The 23,656-nt window shown below is 37.5% G+C and overlaps 1 protein-coding gene across 1 annotated transcript; it reads right to left on the bottom strand.

Annotated features, from left to right (window-relative positions):
* Positions 1-243: 243 nt before the first annotated feature.
* LOC135215629 (phenoloxidase-activating enzyme 1-like) lies at positions 244-20,901 on the bottom strand. The gene is made up of 8 exons (XM_064250544.1): positions 20,821-20,901; positions 19,977-20,171; positions 16,370-16,479; positions 13,556-13,665; positions 5,083-5,347; positions 4,677-4,779; positions 3,974-4,131; positions 244-3,309 (listed from the first exon to the last, which is right to left on the bottom strand). Exons 1-8 carry the CDS (start codon positions 20,888-20,890, stop codon positions 2,824-2,826), a joined length of 1,497 nt encoding a protein of 498 aa, XP_064106614.1. The 5' UTR covers positions 20,891-20,901; the 3' UTR covers positions 244-2,823.
* Between the last annotated feature and the right edge of the window lie 2,755 nt (positions 20,902-23,656).

Below are 23,656 nucleotides of genomic sequence, written 5' to 3'. Positions count from 1 at the left end.
CTATATATATATATATATATATATATATATATATATATATATATATATATATTAGTACATAGGTACGTAAAAAATACATACTTGTTCACTACCATACCAATATATATATATATATATATATATATATATATATATTATATATATATATATATATATATATATATATATATATATATATATATATACATACACACACACACACACACACACATATATATATATATATATATATATATAATGTATATATATGTATATTATATTGAAATGACTAAAGATAACGGAATAGTGTATAATATATTGTATCAAATAGTCAAGAAACACAGCACAAAGTGATATAGAAATCGACCACGGAATTAAGGAATTTCTTATTTTGTTATGACTTAGTACACAGTTCTGTGTTCGACCATGTCTTTGTCTATCATCAGTTGAAATACTTTATAGTTAAACCGCAGTGTCACATGATGAAATCAAGCCCTTTTATCTTTCTAGAATAGAATTCTTCTGCTTTCACCCTCATGACTATTCCAACTCTATCAAAGCATTTAGTGTTATTGTCCTCACATGTGAAACCAATAGAACAGACTAGTAAACTTTGATAACCGGCTTCATCCACTTTGGATTAATGGTGTTCATTATATTTGAGTAGCCATGTTTTAATCTCTTTTAGCTATATTTAAACCTCTTGGTTCCTTGTACGAAGTGACATATAACTGAATAAAAACATACAATATACGTAGATGGAACTTATTTCTTCAACATTTTCTTGTAAATGCTAATCAGGTGTAGTTAAATCATAAATGCTCACACTGGTAATCTCAAAATTTATCATTACACCCAGTGGCGTAAATAAAGGGGGTTGGGGGGGAGGGGGGCGGTTGGCCTTGGATGGTACTGTCCGGGGTCGGTGGGCACTCGGCATTTCTTGAGCAGGTCTGGTGGTCTGATCGGAACACTGAACAGCGATTTACAACAGCGTTGCAAATCTTCTGTGTGTTTTTTTGTTTGTTTGTTTCAGCTTTATGAAATAAAATAAATGACTGAGATGTTAAGGCTTAAAATGTGCGTTTAAAGTTTCACCACTTAATACTTTTTTTCTAGCACGGGAATGGGGCGGCACTTTCTGAGTCCGGCCAGGTGCCACCAACGCTAGTGACACCACTGGTTATACCTACGGGAAATCACATTTACTCGTTTCCTTGTTAGTTAATGGAAATTTCATTTTTCCTATGAAAGGATCCTGCATCCTGTAGTAATTGCATGGCCAACGAAATGAAAGTTAACGAGAGAGAGAGAGAGAGAGAGAGAGAGAGAGAGAGAGAGAGAATTGTCAACATACTTGAATTGAATGGTCAGTATGTGGTCTCTTGGTCAATAAAGGTATATGTGTATTCAATAACCTAATCCAAAGCACATATATGTCTAATACTTCTTTTTATTTGCTGTTTATACTGCTTTATATAAAGTACTAAATAATGTTGGAGCTTTTAGTGAAAATTTCATTGTGTTTAATGTCATGTTCATGGCTTTTCTAAGGCCTATTCTCTCTTTTTCTTCCAGTAAGGGGATTCTGTTGAGTGGAAGCTTGCTCTGGAAACTGGTCATAAGTAGTGTTGAGTAGTCGATGTACTGTGAAAAACATTACCAAATTAAAAAGCCACGAAGTCTGAACAAAAAATTTTATGTTTTTGAGCGAATATGCAGCAACTCGCAATATCGCGGGGAAAACTCTTAGTACATACATATAATGAGACTCAGTATTTTGACCGTTTTTCAGTTGTGTGTAAAGGAAAACTATTGAGATGGCTTTTGTCTGTCTGTCCGCAATTTTGCTGTCCGCACTTCAGATCGTAAAAACCACTGAGGTTAGATGGCTGCAAATTGGAATGCTGATCATCCACCCTTCAATCACCAAACATACCAAATAGCAGCCCTCTAGCCTCAGCAGTTTTTTTTTTTTTTTTTTTTTAATTTATTTAAGGTTAAATTTAGCCATGATCGTGCTTCTGGCAAGTCAACAACACAGGCCACCACGGTCGGTTGAGATTTTCTTGGGCCGCGTCTCATACAGCATTATACTGAGACCCCCGAAAGGTAAGATATATTTTCGGTGGGCTTGATTATACACTGTACAGAAAACTCAACTACGCCGAAGAAACTTCGGCGCATTTTCTACTTGTTTATTTCCATAACACTTTGACGCTTCTCATTATCATAAAATTGTATGAATAGCCCAAATTATGACCAAGCTTTAGTTCTATAACATTTCAACAGCTATCAGTGACCTCTTCGGTTGAAGTCGTAGCAATGGTAAAAACAACACTGTGACGAATTTACGTGCAATGAATCCTTTTGATAATATAGGATTCAATTGCACAATGACTTCACAAGTGAATGTTTAAATTAATCAAGCAGTTAGAACCTATGCTTTTATCAGAAATCAGTAAAGTCGGCTCAGGGTTTTCATTGTTCAAACCTGGAACATTCAAATTCTTGTTTGAAAAACATCAAACATTTGTTTTCAAAACACTTGAACTTGTTAGTTATAAAGTAGAGTGAGAGATTAAAAAAGTCGAAATCCTAGTTCAAACTCCCCCTTTAAAATGTTATATTTAACCTATCATATGTCAAACTACGATGATGATCAGTCTAATCGTAGTTTGAGAAAAAAATTCTTGCTCAAATAGTTAAAATCCGATTGCAAACACGTTACACTAAAGTTATAAAACATAAATTGCAGATAAAAAAGAGAATAAAATATCCTTCTAGATAACATTATCTGCGATATGTCAGACTCTCACTTTTTACTGATAATCCCCTACACAACTATTTGAATAACGGGAACCAGACATCTGTCATATCATCATCTGGGTTCATATAAGGCATTTCCTGTGGACCCTCTGTACTTTCAAAGGAGGGAGGATTTAGCTCGGTTTCCTTTGGATCAAAATTAAGAGGAGCTGGTTCAGTTCCCGGAAAGCTGCCATCCTCATCGGCTCCTGGTGGTTGGATGCCATGTAACGACTTTCCCAAATATTCTTTGCTGTCTTCGGTCAAGTTCTGATTTGAATGACGACCCTGACTGCCGGTGTCATCGACTGTTTCATCCTCCGTTTGCTGCCGATGCCCAACACCGTGCGGGGCTACGTACCCGGTGATCCAGTCCAGATAGGACGATACCCTGGTGTACACTCCTAGAAGGCCACAGCGTGAGCCCGCGGGACCTACTCCGTAACTGACCACGCCCACAACCGTATGTTCGCAAGAAGAGTTCTTTGAGCTCCGAATCGTGAGTGGACCGCCGCTGTCACCCTGGGAAAGAAATCTGAGGTCATTCTATTGCGATAATGGCTGGCCCTTCTGAAGGCAGCCAGCTTTTTGCACAAAATAATCTCACGTATTCAGGCAGGGAATATTTTGACTTCATGATCTATGAAAATGTGTTTTTGAGATAGAGAAAAAACGCAAGAATGATCATATTAAAGGAATATATAAAAAATGTTGTAGCTTTTGCAATTACACAAAGTTTATGTTATTGGGAATTTTAAGTCTATCACTAATTTACGAAACAAGCAAACGGTGAATACTATGTTTTACCATACGTAAGACAGTAAGAAATGATTGATTTCACACTGACATGTGAACAACACCACTTGGAAATTACCATTCCTGAACCATATTTTCAGACTGTACATGCTCCGATGCCCCAGAACCCTTTGCCTCTCATGGAGTTTTGAGAGAAATTGAACACGGGATTCATTTGATTAATAGTCTGTAGCTGATACTGGTGATCGCCCTGCAACTGCTTCGGAGCACTGGTGTTCATGTCACGCCACAGAATATGCGAATGATGCCTCTCATTCGTTGCCATTAATACGGGAAATTGCTAAAAAAACGCTCACAGAATCCACTTTTTTCCGTACTTTTCAAAGTAAAAAAATGCAGGAGAAAAAGAAAACAAAGCTTCAAACCTTACCGAACACGAATCTTTTCCCACGTCGCCTGCGCAGATCATATCCTCTGTGATTCCAATGGGGTTAGTTGTTAGATGGTTGGCTTCGGTGACGGAGCACCTCAAGCGGTCGATAACTGTCACGTTGACTTTTTGTAGCGTCTGGGACGTTCTGCTGGAAGCTGAAATAATTCCAAATTGAAACGAATGTACAAAAACAAATTGAACTTTCTCTGGCTGGAGAGAGAGAGAGAGACAGAGAGAGAGAGAGAGAGATGAAGGCCAAATTTAACTTTTAAGGAAAGAGAATAACATCACAAAAACTAACCTGTATACCTACTATATAACGCACGTACCAATGACTGACGCTAAACAAAAATGGCAATGATATTGAATAGAGCACGAAGCAGCTTAAGTAGTTATTGTGCTAAATCGGAAGTAAGTAAATAGTTGATTACTTAATAGAAAATATATAAATAAGCAAATAAAAAGCTATACACATGGCCAAGTGGCACAAGAGTACTCGTGAGCGTTTTTGTTGAAATACGTAGAAACGTATATATATATATAGAGTATATATTATATAATATATATATATATATATATATATATATATATATTATATATATCTTATATATATATATATATAGATAGATATATCATATATATATATATATATATATATATATATATATATATTGAATTTATGACTACAGAATCTACTTACGAGTTTTGCCCCATCCAACCACAGTAAGTTTTTGACCCACGTATCCCTCGGCCGGAAACTGGTATGGTAGACAAGCTGGGACAACTCGAGCCGTTAGTTTTGCCTTCGTGGTTGAGACAAAGAAAAAATTAATATAAAATATTGTTAAAATGGCATTAAGTACGTCTTTGCATGCATTGCAATTCAAAACTAAATGCTAGTGTGAAATGTAGTGATTTTTCATGAGTGAATCCATCATTCTTAACTAGGTGGTAGGAATTGCCATTTCCTAGTCATCAGGATTTTGAATATCACCCCAGTAATGCTTCTGATAATTGGCTGCTCGGGGACACACACACACACACACACACACAGACAGCCCTTGGCATTCAATCCAACTTCAAATTTTGCTTAGCACTTCACTTACTGGATGTTCCAGCAGCAATAGAGCTATGTCGTGGTAAGTGTGTTTGTGGAAGGTATAATCTGGATAAACAAACGCCCTCTCCACTTTTATCTCCTGCTCCACAGGAGCTTTGTTTGTGGTATTATCATTCGGATCGAAATTTAGGGCATCTGCTCCATATAACGCAGAGGGCACTGGACCCTGGAGGCGCTGAATGGTTTCCAGTGTAGCGTCGTGGTCCAGGCTGTGTTCTCCGAGTCTGACCATAAGTGTTATGTCTTCATGCCTGGAGAAAGGAAAAACCTGGTTTAATGTGGTTAGCTGCAAAGCAGAAAGAAAAGGAACTAAATTTGAATAAACTTATTTGTATGCATTAACTTGGACAAAGTTGAGATCAAGTGAGGACTTGCACCTAGGTTGCATAAACAGAAATATATTAAAAATAGATGATGGAAGTAAAATAAGTTACACAAATCACCTACAGAAGAAGAAAAAGTACAAGCATGTTCACGTGTCCGACCACTATTTGAAAATTGTAAAAATATGTATGAAATAATTTTGGACACATACTATAATGGTGTAACAAGAAGAATACAAGAAATACACGTCCAAAAATATATCTATATAGAAAAAGGTCAAATAATAACCGGCACTGTCGTTATTATAGATGACTCAGATCCTATGAGACTGAAAAAACACTTTGTTTTTAGTCTCTTGTTGTTGAACTCTAAGTACATAAATATGAAGACAGGTAGGCAGGGATAAGACAAGAATAAAAAGGGGTCAAGAAAATTTGATAATGTCTATGGAACTGACTGTATAGGACGCTAGGACGGAAACTGAAAGGCTGAAGGATGGAAGGACACCAGTAGTTGGGGGAATTATGAGGGAGATGCTATATTTCTGCGGATAGCAGCAATACCAATTGGTGTGAGAGTGGACAGTAAGGGTATGGAAAGCTCTGAGAGTTTAGTTTTGATATGCTTTATGTGTAGCACCAAGAATCTTTACCATCCATAAACAAGCACTGACAGCGTACTGCTTCAGTGTGACTACTAAAAGGTCTAAGGTAAAGGTCTGGATGCGGATAGTCATCTTGAACGTGACGAAGAGAGCATAATGTAGTTCTGGTCGTGGGGATTCCAAAATCTTGATTCTTGGCTAAAACTTACCATCCTATTTATTATTAAATGGATCTTCTCGTCTGATACGGCCATTTGGGATGCATCAAAAGTTATTGATAGTTTATCTACAAATAACTTATTTAAAAAAACTTAAAAAGATAGCTCCTACAACATTATAAGCAAGAATTTAAAGAATAACCCCAGCATACTATACTAATGAAACAAATTTCTCTCAGCATCCTTTATGGAGTGAGGTACCACCGATGTTAACTCAGGAACTTGTGAGATAAATATATTACAAAATTCCCTATTCCTGTGGGTTACTACTTTGCATGATGCTACTTGGAGACGAATGCTTCAGACACACAGAAGTCTCTAGAAACATTAGTGTCTGTAGTTGAATGTGTTTTCGAAGAGCAAATTAACAAAGTAGTAGAATATTATTACGTCCTAGATACTATACTAGTCTCCTATTTATTGTCTTTTCCGTTACTTCACATCAACAACAAACCAGTGAAAATGGTCAGTCACTGGTTGATAAGAAAAGGTCTTCTCCATCCTTAAAGAAATGGTGAAACTGACAATTTCCAGTATGGCTGGTAGCCGTTGCATCACATTCTATTTATTGTGCTTAATATGGAACATTTAGTATTTTCTGGAATATGCCTAAAATATTTTGCATGGGATCGGACCAAGGACTGTTACTGAAGCTAGATAGATCTGAATGATTTTTTTCTTAAATAGGCACATTGTAAGGTTCTGTAGTTAACTGTTTTCCTCTTCTTGGTGTCCTGGGGAATTGTCGAGTACCATGATTTGGGCAAAATGTTCACCAAATAAGTTCACTTTCTTTGTATTGATAATACTGACATATTCCCATCTCTGAATGCCGCAAGAGGATAAGGCATAAATTTCTTGGCAATTTTTCTATTCTTTTATATACCTGAGACAAGTCTTACTGTTGACAGATTGTAAGAAGCTGCCTTCACCTGTCTTCTCTCTTCTTCCACACTTCACAGAACTGAGCTTTACGTGGTTTATAGACAGTTAAATTTTCAATAATTCGATATCTAAGAATAACAATTGAGATATATATTTGTAGCATGATATCTCTCTGATAAAATCATTGGTATTTTTAATATCATTTTAATGCTTAAAGTTTCCTGAATCTCTTTTTCAGTATATTATCGTGGTGGGCTTTGGAAAGGAGTTACATTATTAGTGTTATCAAAACAAAAGCAAGGTAACTGCTGCGCCTGCCATGACTTCTTAACCATCTTAAGTCGATACCAAAGTAAATAGTAAGTTCTGTACATGAGACGGTACCTTTCTGGGTATGGTAATGCCAGGGTTATACACACTAGTAAACCTGACTTGCATTTTCTTTCATTTGATGTCGCCACTAAGCCACTAAGGAAGAAATGAAGCCGAGGAAACTTGTGATATGAGATCAGATTCTCTTGGACAATCTCACTATGCAGTTCCACTACTACAAACCTACAGGTACTGAGAAATGTAGAATATCTCGGAATATCTAGGTCCCATGGTAAACATATTCCTTTGGACAGGGTGTAAGTTTATACAACGTTGTCTCCTTCAAGTATTTGCATACTGAGGAACTGTCATATTGCAAAATCCTCAGCTTTCCATTTTTTATTCAAATCTATTGACAGTTCTATTATTATGACTTGGCAATTAACCTCCATTGGATATTTGTTGTGTTGTCTGGTGGTTGGTCAGTTATTGGGAGACTTTTGAATTAGTCCGTGATGAGGAGGACGATAATGACAGCTCTCGTAATTTCTGACTGTTCTGAGTAATCACTTGTAACATCAGAGGAAACTATTTGTAACATGGGCAGGCTATGTCTATGTGGTATCTGGTGCAACTTGATGTTCTATAATCATTTCATAACTGGCATGCAGATACAGTGTTGTCCTGTTTGGTGAAGGAGGACTATATACTAGTTCGAGTGTTGCTGAGAGCCCAACTTCCAGTTTCATGGATGTTCAGGACCTATTATTGATCTTTATGACACAGTACGGTACCAAAAACGCTCTGATTCTTAGCCTTGGATTCCACCCTTTTCTTTTGGTTACTTTATTATTTCTTACAGCACCAATATACAACTCATATGGATTGATCATATCCATAGCACTTAATCTTGTTTCTTTGAATATAAAGTACAACATGGTTTTTATTATGAGAATGGTTGATATCCTTTCCACAAGACTGTTGTATTGTGTTTCCTTTACAGGTAGCACAGCATGGTGGTAATTGTTTACAGCATTCATGTTCATACAAACAGTTATTGCATCTTTTTCTTTTATGCTGGATTTGATTTGATATCCAGACATTCGGTCAGGGAAACATCTTCTAAGGGGAGGAATGAGTGGTTGTACATAAAGTCAAAGCCATACAGCTGAGACAGATTTTGAAAATTCTCATATGATTAAATGTTAATATTAATATAGAAGTTTGATATATTATTCTGTCTTCCTTCATCACTGACTATTTGGTTGGCCCATTCTTTTTGTAAGATATCGGCTGGATGATCTGAAATGTTTTTACCACAGAGAATGCAATGGATGTGATTCGGGATAGCTTGAGGGGTACATTTGGGTTTATTTTCCTTTCACATCCATAAGTGATAGCAATTTCTAGCTTTCATATGGTAATGTACTTCTACAGGTTGACTATCTTCAACTTGAAAAGCTTATATTTAGTTTACTTATCTATTTGTTTTTACTGTACTTTTGTACAGTATGCGATGCATTTTTACATAATCCAGGTCTTGATGCGACTTCATCTTTCACTTCGTTATTACCTAATGTGTTTTTGAGCACTTCTGCAAACTTTCCCTATTCTACAAAATGGAAAGATCTCTCGCGACAGGCAACGAGCCACTCATAATCAGAACATTTTGGAAAGCCTTATTTTCTTTACTAGCAGTAAACGCCACCGTTGGCCTTGAACGAATATTCCAATCAGAGCTGTTAGTAATAGTACATCATCTGTGCCAAGATACTGTTCGAAGATTCAAGGGTAATAGGACTACCAGTGGTATCATTTATATAAAATTATTGAAAAAATGAGCAGCTGTTTAAATATTTTTAAACGTTAAGATAAACATGGGTATGAAGTTCTATACTCTACTTCCAATATTATTAGGAACAAACTGCCAGAAATCCATTATAATCAACCTGGTTGGGAAACTGGATAGAAGGCCGGTGTCCTACCCCAAATCATGGCTAACCTTGGAATCCATGGACTGATCTTGGAGATAGTTCCACCAGCAAGGTATTAAGGTGAGTTAACTTTAGCAACACTCAGATTCGCAGATTATAGAACGACTAGCGCTTCCATCACAGTCCCCAATCACAGGTTCGAGTATGAACTAATCAAGAACATGGTCCTTCTTCCAAATTGTCAAGACCAGCCACATCGAAAAAAAAATCTCACAATTTAAGCCTCAGGAATTTCAGGGGTTCAAGAGCCACTTCATCAAAGCCATGAGGTCATATGTTAGTTAAGCAGGTTAGCCTACAATGGTTAATGAAACAGAGGGTCCAAAAAAGGATCTAATTAGTCCATGAGAATGACTGCTTTCTGTAAAAGGTGAAAGTGAACAGACGTGAGAGTAAGGATAATCGAGGCCTTACATAAGTAAGCATACTTGCAATATACCATGATAGTGTTTCATTTGGGATAGATTTAAGGAAAGATTTATATGGATTGGCAGAGGAAAAGCTGTGTGGCTTATGCAGGGAAGAGGGTGCATTGATCAAGTGTTTATTAGGAAACTGTGTGAGAAATTTGGGAGTAATCATAAACAATTGAAAAATTCTCCGAAGTAATCGAGTTGTCTGTACAATGCTCAATGCTGTACGAGTGGCGGCCCATGAAACTTTCAGCCATGCCAGGATAGACGCACTATCCTGGTTTACTTTAAAACTACTTAGGCTAGAGGGCTGCAATGTGGTATGTTAGACGATTGGAGGGTTGATGGTCAACAAACCAATATGCAGTCCTTCAGCCTCAGTAGTTTTTTAGATCTGAGGGCGGACAGAAACAGCGCCGACAGAAAAATTGCGGACAGAAAAAGTCCTTACGGACTGACAAAAGCATCTAAATAATTTTCTTTTACAGCAAACTAGAACCTGTATGTAGTCTTCATTAACCTAAGGAAAGTTTTTGGTCTTATTATTAATGTAGATTCCATTTGAAAGTTGGCGAGTATTGGTCATTTTAAAAGTCAATTGTACAGAAGAATCAGAAGCTTGATAGTGAAAGGGCAGCATTTGTTTGGATTTATGAGCTGAAGATTAACTGTTATGTGGAAAAACAATGGAGAGTGAGGTTTCCCTGGATCTTCACAATTGTCACGGTTGGAGCAATGAGAGAAATAAGGGAAAGAAGAGATGTTAATTATTATGAAATAAGGTTGTGAATGTAGTGTGGCATGGCTGATGTTTGTATATGACACTGAGACTAGTAAAAACATTTGAAAATTCTGCAGAAAAAGCTCAAAAACACTGTTAATAAAAGTAAAGGAAGTAGAATAAATGGATGTCTGGAATATGGAGAAACGAATATTAGTATGGATAACACAAGAATGGAAATTGTTTATTTAGATATGTATTAGAAGATAAATATAGGAACCAAATAGCTCAAAAATACTGCCAAACATCATTCTATTTTTCCTTACTATTAAGTAATTACCTCGTCAAAACTACATTTAAAAAACCTTTAACTTTTTTTTTTTACTCCACACACACTACACAGGCAATTCATCTTTTCTATAATTCATATTCAACATTTTCATGTTCAGCTTTTCCATGCTACAACCACTGTTAAATAATTTTCCATTCACTGCAGCTCTCTTTTTGATCACCAATGATCTCTGTATTATCTACAAACATCAGTCAAAACTTATTCCACTAGTGAACCACTTTTTTATACGACAAAGCTGGGCAGGTATTGATATTTACATGACTTACTTCATCACTCTGTCCTTATAGATATCAAACAGACATGAAAACGCCCACTTTTACACGTAACTAGCCACACTCCTACTATGTGCAAAGTCCAATGTACGCTTCATTTCATTATAAAATCTACAAATCACTTGCAACGTGTAACCATCCGCAACTTGAACTTTCTACAAAACGTTTTTATTTATGGTTTCCCCTAGTCAAGGCAATTTACATAGTGTTTTTTTATAGCAATTCACACAACAGCTTACTAAAAAAAAAAAAACTCCATGCAGCTTCCTTGTTTAAATGTTCATTGCCCTTCCCTCTCAATCCTTTTGTCTTCTGTGAAAACAATACTAGATACATTCCATAGTATATCAAATAATACTATGTTCGCTTAATTTTACGAGTCGCTTTATCTATATTCTTCCTATACAAAGACGCCATTACTCCTCTCATTCACTTCTTTGGGACGCTACTTCCATTCTGACAAACACCGAGCAACTTAGGCAGTCGCTTGACTGCATTATCTCTTTAAGATAATATATTATTTCATGTGTAATCCCATAAACTTACCAGATAACCTTACATTTCCAAATTCATATTGAAGTACTCCACCAATGCACCTTTAAGATCTACTCTTCTATCCTCTATAGCGAACATCCATTCGTAATACCTGCTCCATCCATCAACACAGGACAGAATTCTCTTATTCTCTTCTGATGGTGTCTTCGTTTCTCCTAAGACCTATTTGTTCAGCAATAGTCTCTGCATTTACTTCCCTATCACACTCCAGTGTTACTCATCCTACTGTATACTTGTATTTGACCGTCTTCTCTATCTTTCACACATTTTCAAGCCTTTATTTCATTATCATTGTGAGCATCATTCATTCTTCAGCCTATGCCCACTTTCACTGCAAACATTCCGTGCTGATATAATTAATTCTAGATATTCCAGTCTCACTTTTTCATTTTTCATTTTCAGTATCATTATCACGATCTCAGTTTTCATCTCCCTCTTCCCTATATAAATCTGTTCTGCTTTTTCCTTCCCCAACGTCTAAATCATAATTGAATTACTAGCCACTTTATGGAACATTTCCCTTCAATTCAGACTAGTTTGTTGTAACATTTCAACCAGGTAATGACCAGATAATCCCCCAGTCACTCGTTCCTCACCAGGGCTTCCATCAACATACCATATCCTATATTCCGCTGTATTATATAATTTAATACAGGTTTATCACCAGTTTTGCTTACATAAGTATGCTCGGCGCTATACTTATTTTGGGACCTAAATGCTAAACCTTTTTTTAAAGCATAGTCTTAATAAAATCTCTCAAGTCTCAATCCTTACCTGCTACAACACTTTCCATGATCATGATCGATAGCTTTAGCATTCGTGTCTTCAGACAGCCATCCTTTGCCCTTCTCTATGACTCTATGGCCAGTTTTGAAATATTCCCGTAAAACTGATCATATATTTACGCTTTTGCAGTCGAGGGTATATACTTCCTACGAACGTCTTTTTTCTAGTGTACTATTTGGTTTCAGTTACACTGTCCTCGAAGTAACATATATAGTATACTTTACCGCTTGTCTCCACAGTCTTCAAGAGGTAAGCCAGCCTGTCCTCATTTCACTTTTCTTGATTCCACCACACATACGTTTATTGTTATTGCTATGGTGTTTTTACGTTGCATGGAACCGGTGGTTATTCAGCAACGGGACCAACGGCTTTACGTGACTTCCGAACCACGTCGAGAGCGAACTTCTGTCACCAGAAATACACATCTCTAACATCTCAATGGAATTCTCGAGAATTGAACTCGCGGCCACCGAGGTGGCAGGTCAAGACCATATCGGTCACGCCACTGAGGCGGTTAACATACGTATACCATTTGTCCTCTCATGGCGGAACATCAAGCTCTTTCATATTCACTTCATAAATGTTACCTTATCATCGTACCTTTTTTTTTTTTAATGTTGCATAGGCTTCACTCACATTCAACACCTCAAGACTTATACTCTGTTTTTTTTTTCATCTGTCCATCCGCTTCTGGTGTTTTTGCATGGTAACACTGCGTCCCGGGCTTTAGATAGTTACGCTAATTGTAAGTTTTAGGTAAATAAAAGGATATCTGGGTGTACATTTGTAACTGAAAAGTGTTTTAATAATTTACTGTATGCGAATTACACCGTTAATATTCGAAATAGGATATTATATAATCGGTTGAATGTAAGCTGAATGTAACTATCTAAAGCCCGGGACGCAGTGTTACCATACAAAAACACCACATGCGGATGGACAGATGAAAAAAAACAGAGTATAGGTACGTTGAGTTAACATATACATAATTCAAGACTGAAATAAACTATGACTATAACTCACATAGCGCCCTCTAGGCAGTGAGCGGCCGTCAGCACGAAGTGGGGAGAGATCAAAGTCCCCCCGCAATCGTAGGAGGTAATACGCCTTCTGTAACGCTTCCCTACGAGGACCTGTGGAGAATTGAATTGAATTGAAGATAGGATTTGGGCCAAAGGTCAAGCACAGGGACCTGTGAGGTCATTCAGCGCTGAAACGGAAATTGACAATAAAAGGTTTGAAAGGTGTAAAACGAGGAAAACCTTTAAGCAGCGTCAGTATGAATCCACTGTTAAGAGGGACTGGAAAGTAAGATGGAGGACAGAAGATATGAAAGGTGGTGGAGTAAAAGGTCCCCGAGGCACGCTGCAAAGAACCTTAAGTAATGTATACAGTGCACCTCATGAGGTGCACTGACGGCATTAGCCCCCTATGGGGAACCTGTAAAAAGAGAGACAGGGTATTTCAGAGACACGATCAAAAATAAACTGTATAGCAAGAAATTTTGTTTTAAAAGTATGCATTTGAAGCATATAATGTTTAGTGTGGTGAACAATTTTGTTTAGTTCGTAAGCGAAGAATCAAATATGAACTCATCCTAATGACATGCGTGTAGAAGATATATATATATATATATATATATATAGTATATATATATATATATATATATATATATATATATATATATATATATATATATATATATATATATATATATATATATACGCTTGAATAATAATAATAATAATAATAATAATAATAATAATAATAATAATAATTTTGCAGAGAGTCTTCTCTATTCTTCTGATGACGGCTTTCTCGTTGTTGCTTAGACTGGCGAGCAACGCACCAAAGGGCATGGTAAAATTCGGTTGAGTCATTCTAGTTTATTATTATTGCTTATACAATCCCCCCCCCCCCCCTCTCTCTCTCTCTCTCCAACGCGACGTTTCGTCCAGATCCACGGGAGATTATCCCGTGCAGGACTAGTGGAGTGGACGAAAGTTGAACTCTGCAGCATAGACCAGAAAACTAGGAGACACACGACAACATACAAAGCACTACACCCAACAGCAAATTTGGACAGACTATCCACAACACCAAAGGAAGTAGGGAGAGGGCTACTAAGCATAGAAGACTGCGTCAACATCGAGAGCAGAACATGGGCCAATATCTGAAAACCAGTGAAAACGAGTGGCTGAGGAGTGCATGGGAAGGACTGATAAAAGTAAACGAAGAACCAGAAATATACAAAGACAGGAGAATGACAAACAGAAAAGAGTGATGGCACAACAAACCAATGCACGGACACTACATCAGGCAAACTAAAGAACTGGCCAGCGATGACACATGGTAAGGGCTACAGAGGGGAGGACTCAAGAAGGAATACTAACAGAGGCACAAGATCAGGCTCTAAGAACCAGATGTATCCAAGAACGATAGATGGAGATAACATCTCACCCATATGCAGGAAGTGCAATGTGAAAAATGTGACCATAAACCACTTAGCAATTGAATGTCCGGCACTTGCACAGAACCACAAAAAAGAGGCATGATTCAGTAGTAAAAGCCCTCTACTTCTAGTAGTAAAAGCCTGTGCAAGAAACACCCGTTACCTTGCAGTAATAAGTGGTATGACATTAACCCGAGGGAGAGATAGAAAACGATCGGGCAAAGATCCTCTGTGATTATGGTTCCAGAACAGATAGGGTGATACGTACAAATAGACCAGACGTGACATTGATTGACAAAACCAAGAAGAAAGTATCACTCATCAATGTCGCAATACCATGGGGGACACCAGAGTAGTTGAGAAAGAAAGAAAAAAATTGATAAATATAAAGAGCTGAACATAGATTTAAAAAGGATATGGGATATGCCAGTGGAAATTGTACCCATAATCATAGGAACACTAGGCACGATCCCTAGATCCCTGAAAAGGAACCTGGAAAAATTATATGCTGAAGTAGCTGCAGGACTCATGCAGAAGAGTGTGCTCCCAGAAACAGCGCACATGGTAAGAAAAGTGATGGATTCCTAAGGAGGCAAGATGCAACCCGGAGCCCCACACTATAAATACCACCCAATCGAATAGGATGACTGTGATTCACAAAAAGAAGAAAATAAAAAAAATAATAAATATAACTTAATTAAAAAGAATGGACGTCTGTGTGCTGTTGAGTTTATATTACAGTGTCTCAAGTCTCTCGAATGAGTGCCTTAGGAGCTGTAGGTAAAATTTCTCATTATTATTATTATTACTATTATTATTATTATTATTATTATTATTATTATTATTATTATTATTATTGCTGTCTAGGTGCCATTGAGTTTACAGTGCAGTGCCTCAATCTCTCGAATGAGTGTTTTATTTCGTAACAGCAGATAAGTTATATAACATCCGACTAAAAAATGGAAAATTTCTGTAAGCCCCCTTGCAAGAGTAAATATGACAGTTTTGCCCTTGCTTTCACTCGCCTTTTTGTAAATGGTAGAGAGAACTACCGAAGCATTAAAGAAAAAATGAACTTTGAACAACTAATATATAAATTACCAGCTGCTTCTAACGCTTTCACAATCGAGAGATTGTAAATTTGTATTATACATTCAACGGCATCCAGACGGACCTTCTTTTTGATAATAATAATAGCGATAGAAAACCAATAATAACAACGTAAGTCGGCTCGCAGGTATAAAATATAACATCTTTCACCTTTTGATAAATGGAAGTAAGCACTACCGAAACGTCAAGGATTAAATGAACTTTGGACAGCTGTTACATAATTAACCTGCTGTGACAAATAATATAATAATAATAATAAAAACCAAGATACTTAATGCGTGAGGAAATTCTCCTATGTTGGCTTCTTCTCCTCCAAATATCAGTGGATGCTTGATCTCGCATCTCCCATCATCTCGTTGCCAGTAATGACTCCAGGCGTCGCATACTGGAATGAAAAGCTGAGGTTGATTACCGCAAGAAAAGGTACATTTGATTTTATGAAATTTAGGCTGCCAAATCAAGCACTGGGGCACTTTCCGCCTTCAGCGCTTAAGACAGTGACGAAGAGGAGTTGGAGTGGTTGAACAGTAAGACTGAGCAAAGAAAGTGGCTGTGGAGGCAAAGGATACCGGCAAAATGTGGGTGGAAAGTTATGGGCCGAAGACACACTGCAAAGATCCTTTAGTAATGCTTATAGTGCACCACATCAGGTGGACTGCCGACACCATCCCCCACCCCCCTCTCTACAGGAAGGCAAACATGTTCTAGCTTAAAGTACACCTAATCCTTTTTGACAATAAGAAAATTGTGAGTATTTGGCCATTAACTAATTAAGTGGACGACCCCCCAAAAATATGTACTAATTCGCAAAATATGTTTACATTCAAAGGACGAATCAGTGACATTTACGGACAGGGAACTTGAGAAATAATAGCAGTCTTGGGTAATCGATTTTGCATGTTTTTCACTAAGTAAATAGCATTAAGAATGGCTTATCAAATGTTCGACAAAATAAGTAAATGGAAAAAATGGTAAGCATTCCAGTGGTATCCACCCAGGCACCAAACGCATTTTATGTCAAAACTTACGTACTACTACTTCAAAGGAGAGTGTCGGATATGATGACTCAGAAGCTCCCTTGATGTTAGCAGGATGCACATAAATTAACTCCCCGTAGAGAGTCACAAACTAATTAATTCTAGGTTATAGCCGTGGGCGCTATCAAACATTCATAGCTTATGATAATATGATTTACTTCTAGAATAGAAGAACTCCCGTTAATATCATAAATGAAAAAAAAAAAAAAAACGGCCATGTGTACCTTTGATATGTATATTCATAAAGTTATGTATTTGTATACATACATACATACATACATAGAATTACATGTATGATTTTAAGAAAAAAGGTCAACCTTAGAAGTCTGTGTGTGTGAGGGTGGATTTGTGGGGGGGGGGGGGTGGGGGGTGGCGCGCGTGGGGTGGGGGGAGATCATACCAGGGGAATGAGAATATTTGAATATAGTTCGGTATGTAGTCGGTGTCAGGTCGGTGAAAAGTGTTATTCATGAGTAGCCTACTTGGGGAAAGATAGAAGGGACGACCCAGAGAGAGTTGGAAAGGCAAAGATTACTATCCAGAAAACGAAAGAATGAGTGAAAAATATGGCTGAATGTCGTAATCACGGCCACAATTCTGATTAACTTCTCTGTCGTAAATATATGTTTTATCGCTCTCGGCAACTTAACTTCAATATTAAAATCTTCAACACTCTCCTCTTTTCATCTCTGGCTGTTCTGTCATAGGCTTCTTCAATTTTCTTAAATTACTGTTGCATAACTAAAATGTGACCCAGACGACCCTTTTGCAAGTCTGAACACAAGCTGTTCTCCCCTTAATATCACACTAAGTGTGAATTTGGAATTCACGCGTTGCTTAAACGGTAAACCTCACTTTCTTCATCAATCGAGAATCCTCACTGTGTACATGTGTAAGTAAAGACTTGAGAATTTTTTTAAATCTATTTCACAGTTGCATTTACATACTAGCATTGCCACCGAGTCTTTTATTTTCTTTACACACACACAAATATATATATATATATATATATATATATATATATATATATCATATATATATATGTATGTATGTATGTATGTATGTATACATAAGCAGTGTTGCCACGCTCCAGTGTGTTCCTACCCACAGCCAAGGCAATTTTCCCCGACATTCTTATACTTTGAAATTTTTCGTGATATATATATATATATATATATATATATATATATATATATATATATATATATATATATATATATGTGTGTGTGTGTGTGTGTGTGTGTGTGTGTGTGTGTGTGTGTGTGAGAAGGGGAAAATTGCCTTGGCTGTAGGTAGAAACATACTGGAGCGTGGCAACACTGCTTAAACCGATTTCAGGTCGTAGCCATGGTTCATTGTCTCTTGGATTGGATTATTTCCGTTGATTTGATTTTTTTTAGTGTGTTTGAACGCTTCTGTTGTTAATTTGCATAAAAAATTAGTGATTTAACGCGGGTTGGGGAGTCGCCACTGTGCGAAAGAGAGGCTATTGGGTGAGGGGAAAACACCAAACTTGTGAAATCAGAAGGATATAGTATTCCAATTTCCCCTTGAAGACTGTCTGCTTCCGCAATTTCAAATTCTGGTTACGGTAAGATTTATTGAACGCTTGGCTGTCTGGTTCATTTTCCTGTAAACCACAGTCATATCATGGAGTTGAACGTAAGATTACCTTCGTCTTATTGTGTGTTTTGAATGTTCCTGACTATTCGATAGCAAATTGGTAGGCTAGGCCTAATTTTAAAGATAATGGACTTCTCTTACGGGTAACCTATGCACTCCAGTTTACACTGATTGGGACGACAGTAGGAAACTTGGGTTTTTGGGTGAAATATAAAGGTACTTATGCAATTTCAAACTTCGATAATGGTAAGGTTTGTTCAAAGTGACATGTAGCTACGTGTGGTGCCAGGTAAGCACCCTGTGCCCTACGTAGTTTAGCTTAGGTTAGGTTAGTTTGCAACCCAATTACTTACTTTAATTTACAGCACCTTAGAGTAGATGAGGTGAGGGTCAAGGGAGGTCAAAGATCCCAGGCCCAGATAAGGACCTGGTGCCCTAGATTAGGTTAGAGTGCAACCATATTTAGTTAATTTACAGTTCCCTTAGTAAGATTTCCCCGCCTCCCAAACAGCGATGGCTCAAGTGGCCTACCTTTATTGAAATAAGGTTTCAACCTTGTTCGTTTAAATTTATTGTGCTCTGTGATAGGTTGGAAGCGTATTCATTTAAGTTTATTGTGCTCTATGTTAGGTTAGGTGGGAGCCCGAAGCAGGGGAAGCCTACTTTGGGTTAGGTCGAGTGTGGTAAGTCTCGGTGTGGTCCCCCACCCAAAAGCTCGGCAATCCCATACACCATTCAGACAGTATGAACGATTTCAGTCTGAACGAAGATTTTGTCTCGAGAAGACATGGCACCATCTCTAGAAGAGACGCGCGCGATAGCGTTATATCGGCAGACAAACCCCTACATTGAACGGTCTGTGTATGACAGACTAAAGTCGCGAGTCAGCAACCTGGTCGTGACAGATTCCCGCTGAGATCGTTCAGACACGAAGCTCCGCCCACTTTTGCATTCAGACAAGCCCATACACAGTGTTTTTGCGAACGATACAGACAGTCGTTCAGACAATCGTTCAGTGTATGGGGGACTTAAAACTTCACATTTACAAATGAAATGAAGGTCACAAAGACTGACAGCTCACCTTAAAACACAGGAAAATAATATATTTAACCTGCGGAATGAGCTCATGGTTTAGAGCTAAAGTTCAATTCAGATACAGAGAGAGAGAGAGAGAGAGAGAGAGAGAGAGAGAAGAGAGAAAATATTCTGCAATTCTACTCACATTCTCTCGCTACAAGATGGGGTTTCCTGCAGCACACGTAAATTGTTAGACCATCTTGGAAACAGACGTTAACTTTGCCTTCTCTTCTCACGACACCTCCAGTCTGGAGGCAGTCGAAAACGTTCTCGCAAGTTCCCATGACGCCCCCTCCCCCCATCTCGCACAGAGCCCCTGGCTGCCCATAGCTCTCTGCGCCTGTGGAAAAAAAGGGAAAAATGATTCTCTTAATTTTTCAATTTCTACTGTTATCAGTACCTGTTGCAGTAAGATTTTATGAAGATGGTAATTACAGCTCTACAGCTGGGAAAACACGAGAAAAAAAGATTTTCAATTCTTGCTGTTGGTTTGTCTAGAACGTCTGATTAAGTATAGCGTTACATTTTTGAATGCGTGCGATGCAGTCTTTACAGAATTGATATCTCATTGCATATTTTATTTTTTCATTAAACGTAAGTGTAGAAAGTTAGGGAGTATATGAACTAATGTGAGATTGGAGATTGTGGCCTACGAATTAAGCAGATAGTTAGCTCTCGTTAACAGCACTGACGACAAAATTAGTATATATAAACAAGAAAACATAATACTATTAGCAAAATTAAATCTACTGATGTTACTACCTTTTACTTTAAAGCAAAACAAGGATCGACTCCAAAGGAAGCGATACCAATCCTTTGAAAAAACCGCTAGCTCCAGTAACGCATATGATTTCCAAGCCAACTGAATTTTAAGAGTAGGAAGATAGATTTACTGGCCAATTTCTTGAAAAAATAAGCATAGCAAAAGAAAGTTCAGTATATAGTGACCAGATATCAGTTAAACTTCAAGAATACTTGAAAACACTTACTAAGAAGCTCGCTGAGAGTCAGCAGGCAAACAGCAAATGCGATCACCCTGAACCGTGTCTGTACCTCCATGTAGTCTGGGTTGCACTGAAGTTGCACCCAAGTTTGAGCAGATCGTATTCGCGGACTTGTAAGTACAGTTACACTGCCGATACACATCTCAGTCGAGGAATTGTAGGAAAATCGACCAAGCTAATTTGCAGGAAGTTCAAACTTGCAACAATTATACATTGACCAATACTTATCAATATATTAAAAGTTCTTATATATAGCTGTGCTTTAGCCGCCATATTGGAAAATGGCGGCCGATTTTCTTATATTCGTCTTTATCTTCTAAGCCGTTAGAGCTACAGAAAATGTTCAACAATTACGATATAATCCTCATAAAAATTAAACATTTATTATACAATAAATGTTTTTGTATGATGAAAAATAAAAATGTTACGGCGGAAACTTTATTTTTCCCATTTTCTTGATTGCAAAACAGTCAGTATTACCAGGTTATACAGGAAAGATTAATAACTGTTTGGAAACTAGTATACATGTAGTATGTGAAATTACCAACTTCATGAAATATTTGCAGTTATTTTCAATGTTTATTGGAAGTTCTGACAGTATATCAAAACGATAAAAGACAATATCCATTTTAAAGAAAACCAAACTTCAATTCAGTCTGGTTTATGCAATATCAAGTTAAAAAAAATTGTCTGATTTACCAGAAACACTTATCTGCTAGATCACATCACAATATACAGTGAATATTAACTAAATACATATCTTTAAAAGGTTAGAGAATATTTTGATAACACTGAAAAGATAACAGTGATAATGTTCACCTGTAAAAGTGAGCGCCTCCGTGGCGTGGTCGGTATGGTGTTGGCGTGTCACCTCGGTGGCCACAAGTTCGATTCTCCGGCATTTCATTGAGGCATTAGAGATTTGTATTTCTGATGACAGAAGTTCACTCTCGACGTGGTTCGGTAGTCACGTAAAGCCGTTGGTCCCGTTGCTGAATAACCACTGGTTCCATGCAACGTAAAAACACCATACAAACAAGCAAACATCTATCTGCAAAAGTAAAATCAATACAGTCTGATTCTGTTCTTTTTGTGCAATACTTATATGACATATTTTTCTAATCTTACAGAAATATAGTACATTACACTTGTATCACATCACAGTTGGCAACAAATAGTTTCTAATGATAAACTATCCTATGAATATGAAAAGTGCTATACACATTTTCTCGTATATTATTTAACAATTTTCCAGCTCAGTACTTTGGTTCTTCTAAAAGTATGTCAACTGAGTTCTCACAATGATTAGTTCCTTTGTACTTTCCACACATCGCTGAGCAGTGTATACCGAACTGTGCACATTTGTTCCTACTGTTGCATGCATCCTTTACAATTGCACAAAACCTGGTTCGAAAGTTTCACATGAGCCGCTTCTTAGGTAGTGGGGACAGGTCTTAGCGATTTTCCTATCACTGACCAACCCCATTTTGTTGGATGCAGCAGGAGGCAGTTTCCAAGGCATTCCTGTGCTTGCAAATCCATTCCAGGAGTGTTGTTCTGCAATTGCGCTGGCTGGGGCTAAAGAGGCCAGTTGAAGAGATGTACTTTATTTCTTCTTTGCAATACTTCTATTATACATGAATACATAAGCTCATTGAATGACTTTGCTTTAGACCCATATCGTTTAAGAATAAACTTTTCATCGGGATCATTTATAGCATTCCTGCTGGCATCCTTCTGATTGAATATTGCCATTTGTTCTCGATAAAACCTGATTATTTTGCAGAAGCCTAAATGCTCTAATTTTACCTTTTTTGTAAAGTGCAGATGTCGTGTCATTAACAAAAAGTAACATTTCACAGCTCTCACTCATATGTGTTTCATCTGTCTGAATGTTGTACACTTGTGAGTGCTACTTGATTTTCATGGTTTAAGATACTATTTGTCAATATCTTTATTACCTTAAAGCACAAGCAAATCAGTATCCTGCCCAACAACAACAGTTGGATATTTTTTTTATCGTGATCAAGAGCAACTGTGATAATAACAGCATCTGCATCACTTCCAGCATATAGAATCGAATAAACGATATTTTTATTTTTAAGCCTAACAGCATCAATTAGAGTGCGTTTATTTCTCTCGTTTTGATAGCAGATCGGACTGTGGAATAGTAGCTGGTGTAATATCATCAAATATTATGCGTCTTGAAGTTCCCTTAGCTGCTCGGTGCTCTTGCTCAACTGTTTTAGTAGTGTCTCTTTCTCTGGATAGGTACCCTTCAAAAACTATACTGCAGCATTTTCCATAATGGCTCTCAACATAGCTTACATACAAATCCAGTATCTGACCAAATGTTGCTGATTTTGGCTATGGAACTGAGTGAAGCAGATTTCCATAATTTAGAACATAATGTTTGTTAGAAAGTAACAATAAAGTCTCTTTCTGGGAGGAAAAGGCATTAAAAAACAAGATTTTGGTCCTTTCCTTAATTAACTGTGAGGAATCTTATACTGATGAAGGAAGGTACGTACACTTGCTATAGTAGATTCACATCAACCGTGCATTTGATGTCTTGGCCCGTCCCTTACGGCGCTCCTGATTAGCTGTTGGTAAGCCAGTCACAGGGCTGGAAACTCTCAGTCTCTCGAGAGAGTTCGCATAGACAGGATGTATGTTCCTTCTCTCCTGCGGGATACGTCTTTCAAACGTATACCTCAGGAGGGGTGGAACATAAATCCTACCCATGTGAACTCTCGAGAGAGACTGAGATTTTCCACCACTGTGATTGGCTTATCAACAGCCAGTCAGAAGCGTCGTAAGG

The sequence above is a fragment of the Macrobrachium nipponense genome, chromosome 5 (genome assembly GCF_015104395.2).
Source record: "Macrobrachium nipponense isolate FS-2020 chromosome 5, ASM1510439v2, whole genome shotgun sequence".
NCBI classification, from domain to species: Eukaryota; Metazoa; Arthropoda; class Malacostraca; order Decapoda; family Palaemonidae; genus Macrobrachium; species Macrobrachium nipponense.
Note: the sequence above shows the minus strand (reverse complement) of the source record. Positions and strands in the feature narration are given on the sequence as shown.